Source organism: Oreochromis aureus, linkage group 4 (assembly GCF_013358895.1).
Source record: "Oreochromis aureus strain Israel breed Guangdong linkage group 4, ZZ_aureus, whole genome shotgun sequence".
In the NCBI taxonomy this organism is placed as follows: Eukaryota; Metazoa; Chordata; class Actinopteri; order Cichliformes; family Cichlidae; genus Oreochromis; species Oreochromis aureus.
In genome coordinates, this window is record NC_052945.1 from 34,057,508 (window position 1) to 34,073,473 (window position 15,966).

General features: G+C 40.5%; 1 protein-coding gene across 1 annotated transcript; it reads right to left on the bottom strand.

Moving 5' to 3' along the window:
* Nucleotides 1-1,047: 1,047 nt before the first annotated feature.
* Nucleotides 1,048-14,473, bottom strand: hoxb9a (homeobox B9a). Its single transcript, XM_031751826.2, has 2 exons — nt 13,273-14,473; nt 1,048-5,493 (listed from the first exon to the last, which is right to left on the bottom strand). The coding sequence occupies exons 1-2, from the start codon at nt 13,886-13,888 to the stop codon at nt 5,258-5,260; spliced, it is 852 nt and encodes a 283-aa protein (XP_031607686.1). The 5' UTR covers nt 13,889-14,473; the 3' UTR covers nt 1,048-5,257.
* Nucleotides 14,474-15,966: the final 1,493 nt, after the last annotated feature.

A 15,966-nucleotide genomic window follows, 5' to 3' on the forward strand; every position in this document is an offset into this window, starting at 1 on the left:
GCATGAAGGTGAAAACAATTTGCTTTGGGACTGTTTTTTCTGCTAAGCGTACAGGAAGACTTCAGCACATTGAGGGTCCAATGCATTGGACCATGTAGAACCTCTTAGAGAACACTGAAGTTAGATCATCGATGGGTGTTCCAACATGAAAATGACCCAAAAAATTCAGCAACAAAGGTGTGGCTAAAGAAGCAGTGACCTAGCCACTCCAGACCACAATCCTATAGAAAATCTGAGGACGGAGTTTGTGTTTTTTAAATAACTTGTAAAGCTCATTGTTCAACAACGTGGCATGGGTGGGTCAAAATAATTCCTGAGATATGTGCTAACCTGAAGTATTGTTTTGCTTGGCACTCAAATACACTCTCTCTCTACACATTGTTCACTCTGTCACATGCAATTCAATTTATATCGTTTATGTCATGTGTGCGTGTTTTTAAATATTCCGCCTCCCTCCGTTAAAATGCCTTAACAATTAGAGACTGTTCCATTCTTTTGTTTGTGAGCAAACTTGCAAATTGAGCAAAAATGCTTTTTTCCATTGTACATTGCTGCTCTTTTTATTGGTACTGCTGGATCGAAAACATACAATATTTCTTTATATTACTAGCTGCTAGCAGGCTTGTTTTGGAGCTGGCTGATAGGCAGTCTCATCCTCTTCTTCAAAGTCACTCTCAGACTATGATTTGACAGTGCTGCTGTACAATTCAAATGAATTAATTAGAGCAATTAAATTCTGTTTTAATTATATAGTGCCAAATCACAATAACAGTTTCCACAAAGGGCTTTGTACTGTAAGGTAAAGACCCTACAATAACACAGAGAAAAAAAAAAGAGAAAGCCCTAACAATCAGATTATACCACACTGCAAGGACCTTTGCTTCCTATGCTCCACTCCCCTTGAGTCTCTTACTTTCCTATGTAGTGCCCTACACAAAAAAGACAAAAGAACTTGTGTTTTGAAAACTCTTACTCTTTATCATCTTCCAGATCCTCTCTCTCCTGAAAATACTGAGGTTTTCTGAGCAGAGAGTCTTTTCTTTATTATTAGGGAGCCACACAAGCAAAGTTATTTATTTGTTGTGTCCCACCACAGAGTTACACATATCCAGACAACAGAGGGTAAAAGTAAAATGTAGGAAAGGGTCAACATGCTGATCTAAGTGCTGAATATGTAACAATATTGGAGCCTTGTGTGGGAAAAGGAGGAGAAGAAAGACAAAACATACAAACAAGTACACACAATTACGCAAACACACATAGAAATAATAGATTTTTTTTTGTCTTGGTCAGGGAGAATGATAGCTTTCTACTTATCCATAGATCCCACCAGCCTTGCTCACTGGGATGGCTAGTATAGCAATGTGTATGTTTTTTTGTTTGTTTGTTTGTTTGTTTGTTTTTCCCAGTAGCCTACTTCTCATTGCTATTTCCTGATAATACGTGACACAGATGATATTAAGCCTGGTGACATCTGGGTAAGTATGACTCTAGTTATGTATCTCTTTCATGTTCCAAGGTAAGCATGGGGGGATAGCCTGGTGACCCTTTACTGGATGCATCCTCTTGCCAGGATTCAACACCCGACCTATTGTTTCTTCGTTTTTTCTTCTTTTTTTTGTTTGAAAAAAAAGTGGTGGGGTTTGAGGGTAGGCCAGATCTGTGCTGGGGAAATATTTAGCATGATTTCACGAGACTGAGCCCCAAATAGTAATATTTATAAAGTCTTGCCCAAACCCAACTGTAAACACACTTCCCAACAGCTGGATATCAATTTTTAAATATATAATTTACATTTTTTTAAATAACTCTTTGCTACACTAATACCAAATTACACAAGGAGAAATTAAATTTATATTAGTACTAGTATTAGTAAACCAAAGTATTCTAGGCACTCGTGAGCTTCATGTTACTATTTTGTAACTTTCTGCATTAACAGGATAACCATGGCAACTTTAACTATTTCTACAGTTTCAGCTATGATAATTGTATGTGTGATAAATAAGAAAGGAAATAGAGACTCTGCATGTATAATCAGACTTTGTGTCTGTAGGAATCATTTGGTGCAGCAGAGACAAACACAGGAACCACAGCGGCTTCACAAGCCCCTAATGGACGGATGAGACGCCTCTATCTAATGAATGCACTCATCATCTGTGTGTGTGTGTGTGTGTGTCGGGGGGTTTATTACAGGCTTTTGGTGTTGCAGCCAAACAGACGCCCCTCTTCTTTCAGCTGCAGTGTAGAACTGAAGAGACACATATTTTAAACACATGCTGTTTCATCTGCTTTCATCAGTCAGTCTCTTTGTCTTTCGTCTTTTCCGTCACAAACTGCTAACTCTGAACCTCCTCACATTTAAATACATAAGCCTATATACCAACATGGTAATAAAACTAAATATGTTCTTAATATAAAGTATCTTCTTTAATATTAGTCCAGCATCAGCAATGCAATCGCATAAAGAAACAAGAGACAACAAACCAAGCTAAAAAGAACCAGGGCTTTAAAGAGTCTTTAAGGAGTCAGAGTGTGTGCATACATTTTTTGGAGGAAAAAAAGTCCTGTGTGTCTGTGTGTGTGTGTTTGTGTGAGTGTGTGTGTGACCTCTTTCATCCTTGCTCCACCTCTACACCTCTATGTAGAGGTGGCTTAATTTTGTCTTAAAGAAACATGTCTTAATATAAAGTTAAGCCATGTGGTCTCCTAGGTGACGAGCTATGAAGAGGATTTTGTGTGCACTGAGCTTCAGCACCTTGTATTACACACACGTGGTGTTCAGGTCCACTGGAGTGTGGAGGTGCTATGTCCCTTCATTATGTTCTTATCCGGTTCCTGTTTGTTTGCGTGTATGCGTCCTCCTTTCATGTTTGCTACACCTCTACACCTCTTGAGATCACGTGGCTTGATTTTGTCTTGAAAACACGTGGCTTAATATAAAGTTAAGCCCTGTGGTTCTATAAGAATGACTTCTGGAACTGCGACCTCCAGAAAAGGTTGTTCCTTAGTCAGGAGAGTAAACAGTGGAAGTCAGAGTAAGGGCAGATAATTGTAATACTATTGAATCTCTGCCCCAACACATCATCAGAGTGTTATTGTTCACCATAACAGAAAAAAAAAGAAAAATTCAATGACACAAGAGGTTCACCGGAGTGACATCAGAACATGTTTTAGACAGTAGGTACAACAACATGGAAAATAGAATCTACAGAACACGGCAGACAAAACGAACAGTCATCTATATTACAGTAAAATGCCATTTCCCGAAAGGACAACTCGCTCAACATATTCCAATCAGACAAGGTTACTCACTTCATATACAATAAATAAGAAATATTTCATATCAAGAAACTTCTCTTTAGTTCTTTTTCCTATTAGCATCCCCTCTGACAGATTTAACGCACAAAACAATGTACGACGAAATGAAGTCTTTGAGGCATGCGCAAACCATGTAAACATTTTTTGTGAATAGAGGATTTGTTGACGCTTCGGAGAAACAGCAGATTTCTCTTCTTGTTAAAAAAATCTGGCCATATAAAGGTGTACATGTATTGTATATGTATCTTGGTTCACACTCAAACTATTTCTCTCTCTCTCTCTCTCTCTCTCTCACACACACACACACACACACACACACACACGTTTATTTCCCATCCATAAAACTGCTACGGGACGCCATTTAAGTATGCCGACACTACAAAAACGCAGTCCGGCTCTTCAACGCGGCCTACTTATGTTTTAACATCCCAATCAATAAAATTCTGCTTAAAATGAAGAAAATACTCGAAGATATAAAATCTGCACACTAACCTAAGACTTTTTTTTTTTTTTTTAACTTTCTGTCTGTTTCTCTAGACTTAAACTTGTAATGGAACCTGCAGACATGTATTTATTTTCAGCTTTATTTATTTATTTTTATTGCAGCAAGATTCTGGTCGTAAATAGAAACCAGTGTTGCGCACGCATTCAACATAATTCGTTTCATAAGAGAGAATGCCTTGCATAGCAGTTGATACACGACAATCCATAAAAAATAGATTGGACTTTTTTTAAGAATCCAACGATCAGAAGCAACTTGGAAAAAAAAGACTGACAAATCTGTGCTGCATGCACAGATTTCCAAACAATATTCATAAGCGTCATAAACACTTTTTAATCGGACTAGTCACTACGAATTCAGCACAAATGCAGCACAAATCTGTGCTGCATGCACAGATTTGTGAGTGCTAAAGACTGGAAGGAGTAGTTCTCTGCTGAAGTATCACCCTTGCTGAATTCGTAGTGACTAGTCCGATTAAAAAGTGTTTATGACGCTTATGAATATTGTTTGGAAATGCGGGAGCAAACGTGTTTCTGTGACATTTAAAATGTAATTGTTAGAAGTTTAATTTGATGGAAAGGGTTGGTTTAATAAATAAATAATAACTGTCGTGAGTCCTCTTCTTAACTAACTCTAAACTCTTGTGACTTCAAGCTACAGATCAGTCGCCGCTGCAGCGCATGAGCCACCCGAAAAGCAAGCCGAATGCCGAGATCCCAGGGATAGACAGACCCGATGGGCAGACAACCGGAAAACAAACGGCTATTGGCTGCTTGTATCAGTTTCGACTATCAGGCGCTATGTAATCAAATCCTGCCAGAAAAAAAAAGAGTGGGTGGGGTTGAGGGAGTACAAATACAAATGAACAGCAACGCGCTTTTGTGCGAGCTGTGCGTGCTTTTCATGCTTGTTAATGACCGGGTGAAATCCCATTTTCAGCACTTCAACACACACCTCTGGTGTCAATAAACAATAAATCAGCTTTCTGCACATTTTATCTTGAAGAATTTAATCCGATATCAGATTGCATTACTGTATAATGATTGTTAGCTTAATAAGAACTCGGTAGAAAGTAATTGCAACAAAATCTATGAATTCATCAATCTATTAGTCTGATCGGAAGGTTTAGATTGAGTCAGTCTGAGTGCTTTGAAAGATTGACCTCCGAAACAAACTCAAATTTTTACTATCGTAATCGCCTAATAGAAAATCATCCAGAAGTTCCAGGAAACTTCCAACTCTGAAAATCAGATGTTCCTAATACTTCAGCTGCGGCGTCATATGCGCTTGTTAGGGATCATACTTAGAGACTGACATCACGTTTGGCTCACTCGGAATGTTAAAAGAAATTGAAGCAGTAGATATGCATGTACATTTTTGCAGTTCTTGGATATGTGAGATGTGTGCGTGCATGCGTGTCTGAGTGTTTATGTCCTGCTAGTCCTTGGATTGGTCCTTGTTTTGTTTCTTCATTTTCATCCTCCGGTTCTGGAACCAGATCTTCACCTGCCGCTCTGTCAGATTGAGTGCGCGCGCCACCTCATGTCGCCGATCGCGCGTGAGGTACATGTTGAACAGGAACTCCTTTTCTAGCTCTAGCGTCTGGTATTTGGTGTACGGACAACGTTTCTTTCTGGAGGAACGTGCATGAAGCCAATTGGCCGATGGGTCATCTGCAGGAAGAAACGACAGAAAAAAAATTCATCGATTAAAAAATAATAATTGATAATCCATCCAGTCGCTCTAACACTATTTTGTGTTCACGGCATCTTGAAGACAACACTCGACTCCGCAAATGACACATTTATGCACGTTATTAATAACACACAATTTGGACAGAAGTAAAACCATGGCCCTTTTGTATGGCATCACATCAAAGCCAGGCGGCCTTCTTTCCATGAATACCCTCCAGTATGCAGATTAAAAATGACAGAGGATTAAAGAAAAAAACAAAACAAAAAAAGAAGAGAAAATAAAAGACAAACTCGGACTACCAAGCTTATTTCTTTTTTTTCTTTTCTTCTTTTTGGTTAATTTTTAAAAATTATTTTTGAACTCATTTTTACCTCACCTTGGTAAAAATTTGCTCATGTAGGCGCTTCACGCGCCAGTCAAAGAGGCAACTATCGATAACAAGAAAACAAAAAAAAAGCAAAGCAAAGTTGAATGCACTAGGAGTAAGCACTGTCTGTATATTCGCAGCTTAATCTAATTTTATGACAAAAAGAAAGCAAACACACAAACACACATTGGTGAAAGTGTTCTATCTTTTAGGGTTTTGTAAGGATTGCGATCTCAATAGAGTGGTAAGTCCATCGCTTGTGTAGCAATTGTTCCTAAATTTCTTAGCGGGGGGAAATTTATAATCCAGAAAACAAGGTTATCCTTTGCTATTCATTAAGCGTACTGAGATTTGGCTCTTTGGAGTGCAGTGCAGTAGCAGGAATCTGAAGGAAAACTGGATGTTTTTGTTTTCGATGAGAACATAATGAATTTCTCTCAGTTTTTTCCCTAGCCGTCTTTGCTTCGCCTCCTTGTTTGCCAGGCCACTGTGCCTCCACTACCCCTTCTCCCCATCACCACAACCCCGCTTATAGCTTTCAGGACAATGTAATTAGCCTTACATTGTCTTTTAGCAGGCATGGGTTTGGTTTAGGGCTCAAAGCAATGCCCTGGGTGAGGTACTCTCTACCTCACCCAGTCCAAAGGTGAGGTAGAGAGTAGTGGGTAACAGGCTGAAGGGGACTGCAGAAACTTTAACTGTCAGGTTAAGTATCTCAAGTTTCTAAAGGATAATTATAGATCAAAACAAAGCCCCCTACTCAGTTTTAAAATCGTTCATAGTGCTTTTGCTCATCTGAAAGAAAATTGTGCGCATCCATAGCTCGTTCTGGTACATTTCCATTTTTATATGTTCTAAATAAAACCTTTAACCAAGTGCAAGCATTTCCTGTGGTTAGGTCAGAGTCTTCCTCCATTACGTTAAACCAACAAACGGAAACGCCCACCAGTTAGAGTAACTAAACTTTAACAAAGAAAAAAATACATCCAATGTTACCAAGTCATGCCTTAAAATTCCAAACAAGACAAAGTGTGACCTGGAAATAATTACTCTTTCTGAATCTTTCTGATTCATCCTCGCACCCACCAGCACGTCTCCTAGGCTATGAAGAGGATTTTGTGTGCACTGAGCTTCAGCACCTTGTATTACACACACGTGGTGTTCAGGTCCACTGGAGTGTGGAGGTGCTATGTCCTTTCATTCTGTTCTTATCCGGTTCGTGTTTGTTTGCTTGTATGCGTCCTCCTTTCATGTTTGCTACACTTCTACACCTCTGTGTTCACGTGGCTTGATTTTGTCTTGAAAACACGTGGCTTAATATAAAGTTAAGCCCTGTGGTTCTATAAGAATGACTTCTGGAACTGCGACCTCCAGAAAAGGTTGTTCCTTAGTCAGGAGAGTAAATAGTGGAAGTCAGAGTAAGGGCAGATAATTATAATACTATTGAATCTCTGCCCTAATACATCATCAGAGTGTAATTCGTTATTGTTCACCATAAAAAAATAAAAAATAACAAGTCAATGACACAAGAGGTTCCCCGGACTAACATCAGAACATGTTTTAGACAGTAGGTACAACAACTTGGTAAATAGAATCTACAGAACACGGCAGACAAAACGAACAGTCATCTATATTACAGTAAAATGCCATTTCTCGAAAGGACAACTCACTCAACTCATTCTAATAAGACAAGGTTATTCCCTTCATATACATTAAATAAGAAATATTTCATATCAAGAAATTTCTCTTTAGTCTTTTTCTTTAGTCTTTTTTTTTTCCTGTTACCATCGCACTTCCCAATTTAACATTTGAGGTGGCTGCTCCTCCCTGAGACTGTTTCTCTTCATCAGTGTGGAGTTTTTCCTCCACACCATCACTAAGTGCTTGCTTATATAATCATCTAAGCAATAGTGTAGAGTCTTTAAAAGATAAAACACCTTGTGATTACTGACATTCGCATCTGGATCCCATTTTATATTTATGTGAAATAAATTGTTTTAATTATTAGATATCAAGCAACTCTTTGAGTTTGAAATGAGTAAATACAATAAGGATATTAACTCTGTACCCTCTGTAGCCAGGAAGCCAGAGTACCTGGAGGCAACTCATGGAAACATAGGGAGAACATGTAACTCCACCCAGAAGAAAAAGTATCAGTTTTTGTAAATCCTGCATTTGATGGTGACATGTGCAATTGGCTTGAAGTTGACCTCTAGTGTTGTTTCCCACATCCATATTGACTTCCTGATTAAGGGGTCCGGTTGATCTTGTACAGTTCTGGGCATTCCAGGATCCATGTATGTCTGTCAGTCATAGGCTTTCTTGCAGTCAGTCCAGGTGGTGTATGGTTGGTCAGTCTCATGTTGCAGACAGTGACTACTCTAGCTACCAGTAGCTGGTGTTTTGCCCCTTTGATGTTTCTGCCAATTCCTTTCTGGGGTCGAGTCATTTATTGAGCCGTATGCCTGTTCATCTTAGCCCCTATGATGCCTGACACTAAATGGTTCATCTGTGCTTCCAAACGCTCATGGAATATAGTTAGCTTTTTTAGCCAGTATGTGTGAACCACGCTAAGGACTGGTACTGTCCAACTCTTCATATTTGAAACGCTTTCTTGGATGTCTGCCACTGTGATGGCTACTGGAAACAGTTCAGGGAGCTTCCTGTGGTCAGCTCTTAGCTACACTAGCCACTGAGCATTGTTGTTATGTGCTGCGTCCTTGTCCCATATGCTCTTCCAGTACTGCTCTGTCTCCAGCCTTGATGGGGCTGCTCTCAGTCTGGTATAAACAGGGCTGTATAAAGTTTCTGAGAAAATTGTTTAGAAAGAAAATATGCTCCCATGCTGATCTGTTGGCAGATATTTTCTTCCATAACTGCTTCCATCAGATATAAAGTTCCTTGAGATGCCTGGTGTTGTGAACTGACACTGCATATAACCAGTGGGTGGCATGATGGCTATGGCCGTCATTTGTATACAGTCTATAGTAATCTTGCAATGCTTGAAGGTCTGGGTTTTGAAGATGATTGCATTATCCAGCATCTGTCTCTGCATGGATTTGACAGAATATACCATTTAGGTTTCTCTTGTGTTCTCCCTGCGAGTTGAATTATAGTTAGTGGCCATTGTCAGTAAATATGTCCTTAATACCTTCTGGAATTAATTTCCTTCAACAAAAGCAGCATATAGAGGATTTAGTTCAATGCAGAACAAAATAATGTCCAGAAAAGTGATGAGGCTGGTCGGAACTAGGGGGGTGAGAGCTTTTGTCACTGTAAAGTGTGTGCTTTCCATTCCCTGGGTGTATATTCACCTCTAGGACCATTCATTACCCTCAGAGCTGTGCCGTGACGATGGCTGTCACCCAGGATGACAAACCGATTGAGGAGTGGGAGAGTTTGTAAAGGGCTGAGTTAGTGTAGACATCTTTTTCTAATAGATGGGAAGTCAGAGAGTATCTTGATAGAAAGAATAAGGCTGGGGTGGGGTGTTGCTTGTATAATGGTAACTCTTGCTTGTATGTTAACTTTAAGTTTTCTCTAGGCTACATCTACATAGTTGCAGAAGCAATGTGTCGCTTGGTGTTCATGGACAGGCGCATGGATGAAAAGATTTACGTTCCCCTAAAGCTGCCTGCTATAGCCCATGGCACTGCAGCTGATGTTCAGTTGTTAGCATGTGTGTCTTTGCCTAGGTGTGTGTGTGTGTCTACTTTGATGAATGCATGGAAACAGCAACTGAAACAGCTAAGATAAATATCCCATCCAGTCTCTTTTTCTCTGTGTGTCTTCCTCCCTTTGCAATTTCACCCTAATAGTTCCAGAAATTGACCTCTCATATATCCCAAAGGCATGTTATTACATTTCCCAGAGTCATATTTTATCCCGCTCCCTTACTTCCCCATCCCCATCCACCACCAACACTTATCCCCCATCTCACCAACAGCAACATGCCAATTAATGGGGTTGTTTACTCTGTGTTATAAGTTAATAAAGTTCAAGGTAATAACTTTCTCAGCCTGCTTGGCAGCAAAAGCAGAAGCACAAAGACTGAAGTGTAATCTTGTAGTTTATTCTGGAAGGCTGCCCAGTACCAGCAGCATAAAGAGAAATCTGTAGCTGTAGACTAGCGTTAACTGGATAGGATGTTTTCAAAGGTAGCATTCCAGTGATGTTATTCACATGGCGACCATTTTAAATACTCAGCCAGAATCTGAAGATAGACTACATCATGCAGACACTCATTTTTATATATTCCTCCCTGAAAACAAGTTAAAGAGGACAGGTACAGTTTATTAGACTGATTCCACCAAGCCAAGCTAGTCTTAGAATCTGGCTATCACAGCATGTTCATTTTTGGATTTACAAGGTTGGATCAGGGAAACAGTCAGGTTTTTCGTGTTGATAAAAAAGAAATGTCCATGTTTCTGTGGTGCCAAAAAGAAAACCTTTTTCAGAATTATTCCAACACCAACCATCTGTTCAAAATTCCTTATTAATATCAAATAGGAGAGGAATTTCGCCATGCTATAATGTCTAGTTAACACATTTAAGTATATAAAGACAAAATTGTCAGGGGAATCCGGTTACTGTGGAGGACTGCATTGTTAGGCATTTATATGTGACCACTTCTATCTGGTATAAGACGCAGTGTTCCGTGACTAATAACAGAAAGTACACTTTAATGTTCTAATTTCATGAGTACACAATATGTAACATGCCAGTTTGTGGTTTTAGAGGTACTGAAATTTTTATTTTGCTACCTTTGGAAATTAATGGCTCCTTGTTTCCCTGTTTCCAAGCTAAGTTAAGCTAATAAACCTAATATGTATCCTATAAACATGGTTTCAGTCTACTCATTTTACCTTTTTAAGAATGTCTCTAAAATGCCTAAAGATGTATTCCAAACCAAAGAGTTTTGAAAATGACAAATGCAAAGCACCAAGTGTGTTTCCAGCCAAACTGCTTTACCACTGCTTTACTAATTACTCAAAAAAAAAAAAAAAAAAAAACGTCCTGCGGGGGGACTCAATCATGTTGACGCCACCATTTTGAAATGTCCACGTTATGAAGAAGAGAAAAGGCTTTCACATGCTGCTTGGTATGGCTCCCACTACCTGAAACATTAAGACACTGCAATACAGACACAAAGAGAACACAAATCAACCAGAGGAAAAAAGTCTGTATGGCTGCTTTTTGAACCCTGTAAGACAACTCAGAGAGAAACTTTTTTTCTATTACTCATTTAAACAGGGGAACAGAGGAGCTCTTCAGGAGGAGCACCTTCACGAACACAAACGGAAAGTCTAATAATTCAGACTGGAGCCTGCTAGCCTCCATCCTAGACTAGCTCACTGCTCTGATGGATAGCGTGCTCAATCGCAGTAATAAGCTGGCTCTGCATGTGTATGCATATGTGTGTGACTCCAGTGTAGCATTCTTGTATATATACACTAAACGTGTATACATGAATGTGTGTTTCTTTGTGATCATTTTTTTTCTTCTTAAGGCCACTATAGAGACACAGGTCTCCCGCTCTTTTTCGCATCGGCACACCGATGGTTCCGACTCCTCTGGTAGATTTGTCAGGAGGGAGTTGAGAAGGCGAAATAAACTCCGGCGTCACTTAAAATGAAATTATACATTCATCTGAACCTCTTTCTAGGGTGCGATTTTCTTCTGTCCCACCCAAAAAGTCAAGAAACTTTGGAAGATAACTCTGAAAAGACCCAGCATATGACAGGTCAAATGCTGTCGTTAAAAAAGCAAACTATCAAACAAAACACAAAGGAACAAAAGCAAAGACACACACATAAAAGAATAGGGGAGAAAAAAGACCGTCCTGCACTTGTCAAACTACCAGCGGATTTATAACAAGATGACCGATGACTGTGATTTGTGGTATTTTTTACATATACGTTCGTATAACCACCAGACTACAGACCATAATGAGGTCAGTAGAGCTGTGCCTGTGTTGAAGTATTACGCAGCAGGAAAGCGTAATTTTAACAAAGTTCAAATTTAATTAGCTTTTTGTTTGATGCTTTGAGATGAACCTGATTTGAAGGCTGCAGTCATTTATATATTATTGGCTTTTTAAAAAAAAAAAAAAAAAAAAGTAAATAAATAAATCAGTAAATAAAACTCGCTACTACATAAAGAACACACAAAATGAAATTAATTTAGGATGCAGACAAAAATAATTATTTTATGCTCCGCCCTTATATTCATTGTGTTTCACGTTGTACACTTAGCTGGCAAAGCTCGAAGCCACTGTGGAATTTACATGAGCCTAGGTGGGACGATTTATACACGCTGTAAGAAGGCAGAGTTCACGTCCTCACTGTCCAGCTCTGATGCGAGTCTAACAAAGTGTAGCCAGACCCTGCTGCAGGCTGACTTAGAGGCCTCTGCTCCATAGATGCTGGCGGCTCGGAGCTCTGCGGCTGGGTCACTGAGCTTTCATTATTTTTAAAAAGAAACCGGGTTCGACAATTTGGTTTTTAGTTTTTTGTCTTCTTCTTCTTCCCATTTATAAGCGTACAACTAAAAAGAAAAACGGAAGACGCGGGGGCCATAAAATGGGTAATGCGTAATGCGTAAAGGCGAAGGATTGGGAGCAGAAGGGTCAGAGATAACATCATATCCTATCTCAAAGAGGATTTGGTCTTTTTGAAACAGGACAGTAATGCGTATGTCAATCTGGATGTAACACAAACAAACTACCTTCTGTGATTTCTGTCGGGTTGATAGCTTCAAGGACGAAGAGGATAAAAAGTGCCAAATAGGCCAGAAGTTTTCCAACTGTTAGTCTTAATAATCTTTCTTCCTAAGTTGACTTCGAAGCTTTTTGGACTCACCGCCCTCCCCGCGCGCGCTCCAAACCTTTTTACTTGTATATGATACATACGCATCATTTGCGCAAAGCTGTGACAAGCTTTTGCCAGATGGACAACACTATCGTAAGCACTATGAATCACTTTGACGGTCTCTTTTACGGCCATACCAGGGTCACCTTTAAAACAAGAAATCCAACACAGCATTATAATACAGAGTGTTGCTCGTAATATTTTTAGCTAATTTAACAGAGTTAATAAAATCGTATGCATCACTTGCTGGTCACTGACATATATTTTTAAAGAACTGTTAAACTCTGAAAAAGTTGCGTCACAGAATCCATTTAAAAAATGTTACTACAGGCGCCAGCTGCAAATACAAGGATGACATGAGCCAAAAAACACAGTAAAGTTAGAGAGCAGACGGTGGGGGCACGTCGGCCTCTCCAGTTCTTTGTTCTAGTTTTATGGCGGCATTAAAAGCATTTACAATCACCCTCCCTCCGCTTCTTCTCTCCCACTATCACGCGTTATTTCCTGCTTTAATAACTTACTTTGATCCAGGCCGTCTTTGTCCTCATTCCCTTCACAAATGTCCTTGTTTTCTTCTAACCCTGTTGCCTGGATGGCGGCCGAATGGTGGCTAAGCTCGCGCGCTGCCGTGGACGTTGACTCCAAGATGTATGTGGTGGGCTCGTGCTGATGCTGTCCCATGATTTTGGATGCGATCTCCCCACCGAGATGGCCAAGCTGAGGCTCCAGCTTGACCTGACCCGTTTGGCCCTGTACCGGACCAGACTCAGAGCTCCGCGGCGCACAGTCCAGCCATGAACGTATGTACCGTGTGTCCGCGGCGGGCACGTGCTGCGCGGGGATGTAGGGATGGTAGACAGCGGGGAGGCCACTGGCACCGTGGTGAGGATTAAACGGGCTCCAGGATGACGAGAAGACTGGAGGCTTGGGCTGGAAACTGCAGGACGGATAGGAATCGGGATGGGGATGCTCCGTGTGCCCAGCAGCGCCACCCGGCAGCCTCCCACTCGCGGACGCAGCGGAGCTCGAGCCGGAATATTGGGCGCTAGGAAAGCGAGTCTGGGATGACAGTTCATCGCTATCGTGACTTATGATGGAGTCCACGTAATAGTTGCTCAAAGTCCCAGAAATGGACATTCTCTGGCATTATCTGTGAAACGCCTCGAGTTCACTAAATAGAAAACAAGACAAGAGACATTACGAGATTTCCTTCCTTTCCCTCTTTCTTTTTCTTCTTCAATTCTGTCCTTTGCTAGGTTGCCCCCTCCCTTTCTTACTTCGTCTCTCTGCCTCTCTATCCCTCCCCTAGTCCCTTTCTTTCGAAACAAAGTGCTACAGCCCTACAGCCTAGCACTGTGCACGGGGGTTTGTCAAGGCTGTGAGCGAGGCGCAAAGTGATTGGCCGATTTTTTTTCTTCTAACCTGAAAAAAAGGGTCAATGAAGCGTAAATCACGCATGCACAAGCCCCCACCCCCTACCCCAATAGATGTTTATATGCAATATGCAAAATGAAGGCTATTTCCGAATATCTTGTCAATTTCTCTACTGCTGCTTTCAAAACCGTTAATTATGTTATGTCTGGACTGTATGTATGAACTGTAAAGCAGAGACAATGGCTGACAAATAAGTAGTGCCAAATACTTTTAATTTATATATTCAAGATGTTAAGTGAAAAAAACAACGTTGGCTCTTGTTAAATCAATTCGTGGATCTTGGAGTGTGCTTTTAAAATACCAGTAGTATAAGTGCCAATAGTCCTCCACTTAAGAAGAGTTAACACAGATATTTTCTATCCTAGACAAGATAGGCGGTAAAATTCACACCTATGTGTGTTTTTCATCGTTTACTTCACTCCTGGATCTACTTGGCAGCTTTTCTGAGAGTTCTAGAGCGTTTTTTTATTGACAGATTAACAGCCAGTTGTGTTAACGAGCGTCATTAAATCGGGTCCTGCGTGGTTAGGTCGCTTGTCTTTATAGCGCAAACTACTTCAACTACTTTTTTGAGTCTGTTTAATACCATAATAAAATCCTAGATCGGGCCGGCTGCTTTGGTTTTTATTGAGTTGATATATGGCCTGTGGTGGTGCGGATTGTAAACGCAACTGGGGCTGTTGAATCGTTCTTGCTACTCCGGTACAGGGTACTTTTCACTCAGCGGTCAGCCTGCTATGGGTAAACATAGCTCGGTCCGGAGCTCAATGGGGGCACCGGGAGAGAAGCTGGAACGGACTTTTATTTCATGGAACCGGCCGTGACCTCTTTGGCTGAATTATTTGGGATAAAATCCGCCCGTGTGCTCGAAACCAGGACGCTGAAGAGCAGCTGCAGTCTGTGCTGATCGGGAGTCCTAACATTTGACTTGCAGCTGACCTGCAAAGTCACCGGGCTTGTAAGTCTTTGCATTTATTTACAATTTCAGACTTGGAGTCTCTGACTCGTTCAGGAAGTCATTCTAGTACTCAAGGGTATAAATCCGAACTGTGCATCGCGTATGGAGCTAACACAGTTATTTACTACAATTAAATATGAAATACAGGTTGCTTCTTATTAAAGCTGTTATTTACAAGGTGAAAGGTGGACTATAGCGCAGCTTTCATATATGCTGAGGAGACATGATGACTTGTACGATTCTGAACGACGGCTGGTGAATGTCCATCTCAGGAGAAGAAATGCAAATATAAACCCAACAAACCTAGAGTCCTTCAAACATGACTGGTGATTCTGGCGCACAGTTTGGTATTTGAGCTTGAATTCACCACATTCCTCTGAGCTTTTGCGTTAAAGCACTCGTTTACAGCTTCGTTTGAAAATCAAAAAGAAAAAGAAATGAAAATATAAACTGTATTAAAAACTCTAGCTGTTCATGCTCAATCAAATAGGTTCTAGATAAAGTTACTGTGACCCAGATCGCTTTTATGCACTACAAGAACAAGTAATGAGGTGCGTTGTGAAGCAGTGTAGCACATTGCCACATAAGTGTCAATTAACCTGACACTTCAAATTGTTAAGCAATAATTAGCATTATTTTCGATATGTTTAGAGTAGAAACATACATACTGTTCTGCAGGCATAAATGCTAGGGATATTTTTCTTTTCAGACCACAGGCTGTGGGAATTTTAATTGTCGGTGGGCCTCCGCCCTGCAGGGCGTTCTGCCAGCTCGAGAAGTTAATTGGAGACAGTCGTGCTGAAAAAGCTAAAATAATTTTTCT

What these genes read in the sequence shown, in the direction of transcription:
- hoxb9a (XM_031751826.2), bottom strand. Translation starts at nt 13,888, where the DNA reads ATGTCCATTTCTGGGACTTTGAGCAACTATTACGTGGACTCCATCATA. An exon ending in CAAAGACGGCCTGGATCAAA is followed by an intron (nt 5,494 to 13,272) that starts GTAAGTTATTAA and finishes TTCTTCCTGCAG; the next exon opens with ATGACCCATCGGCCAATTGG.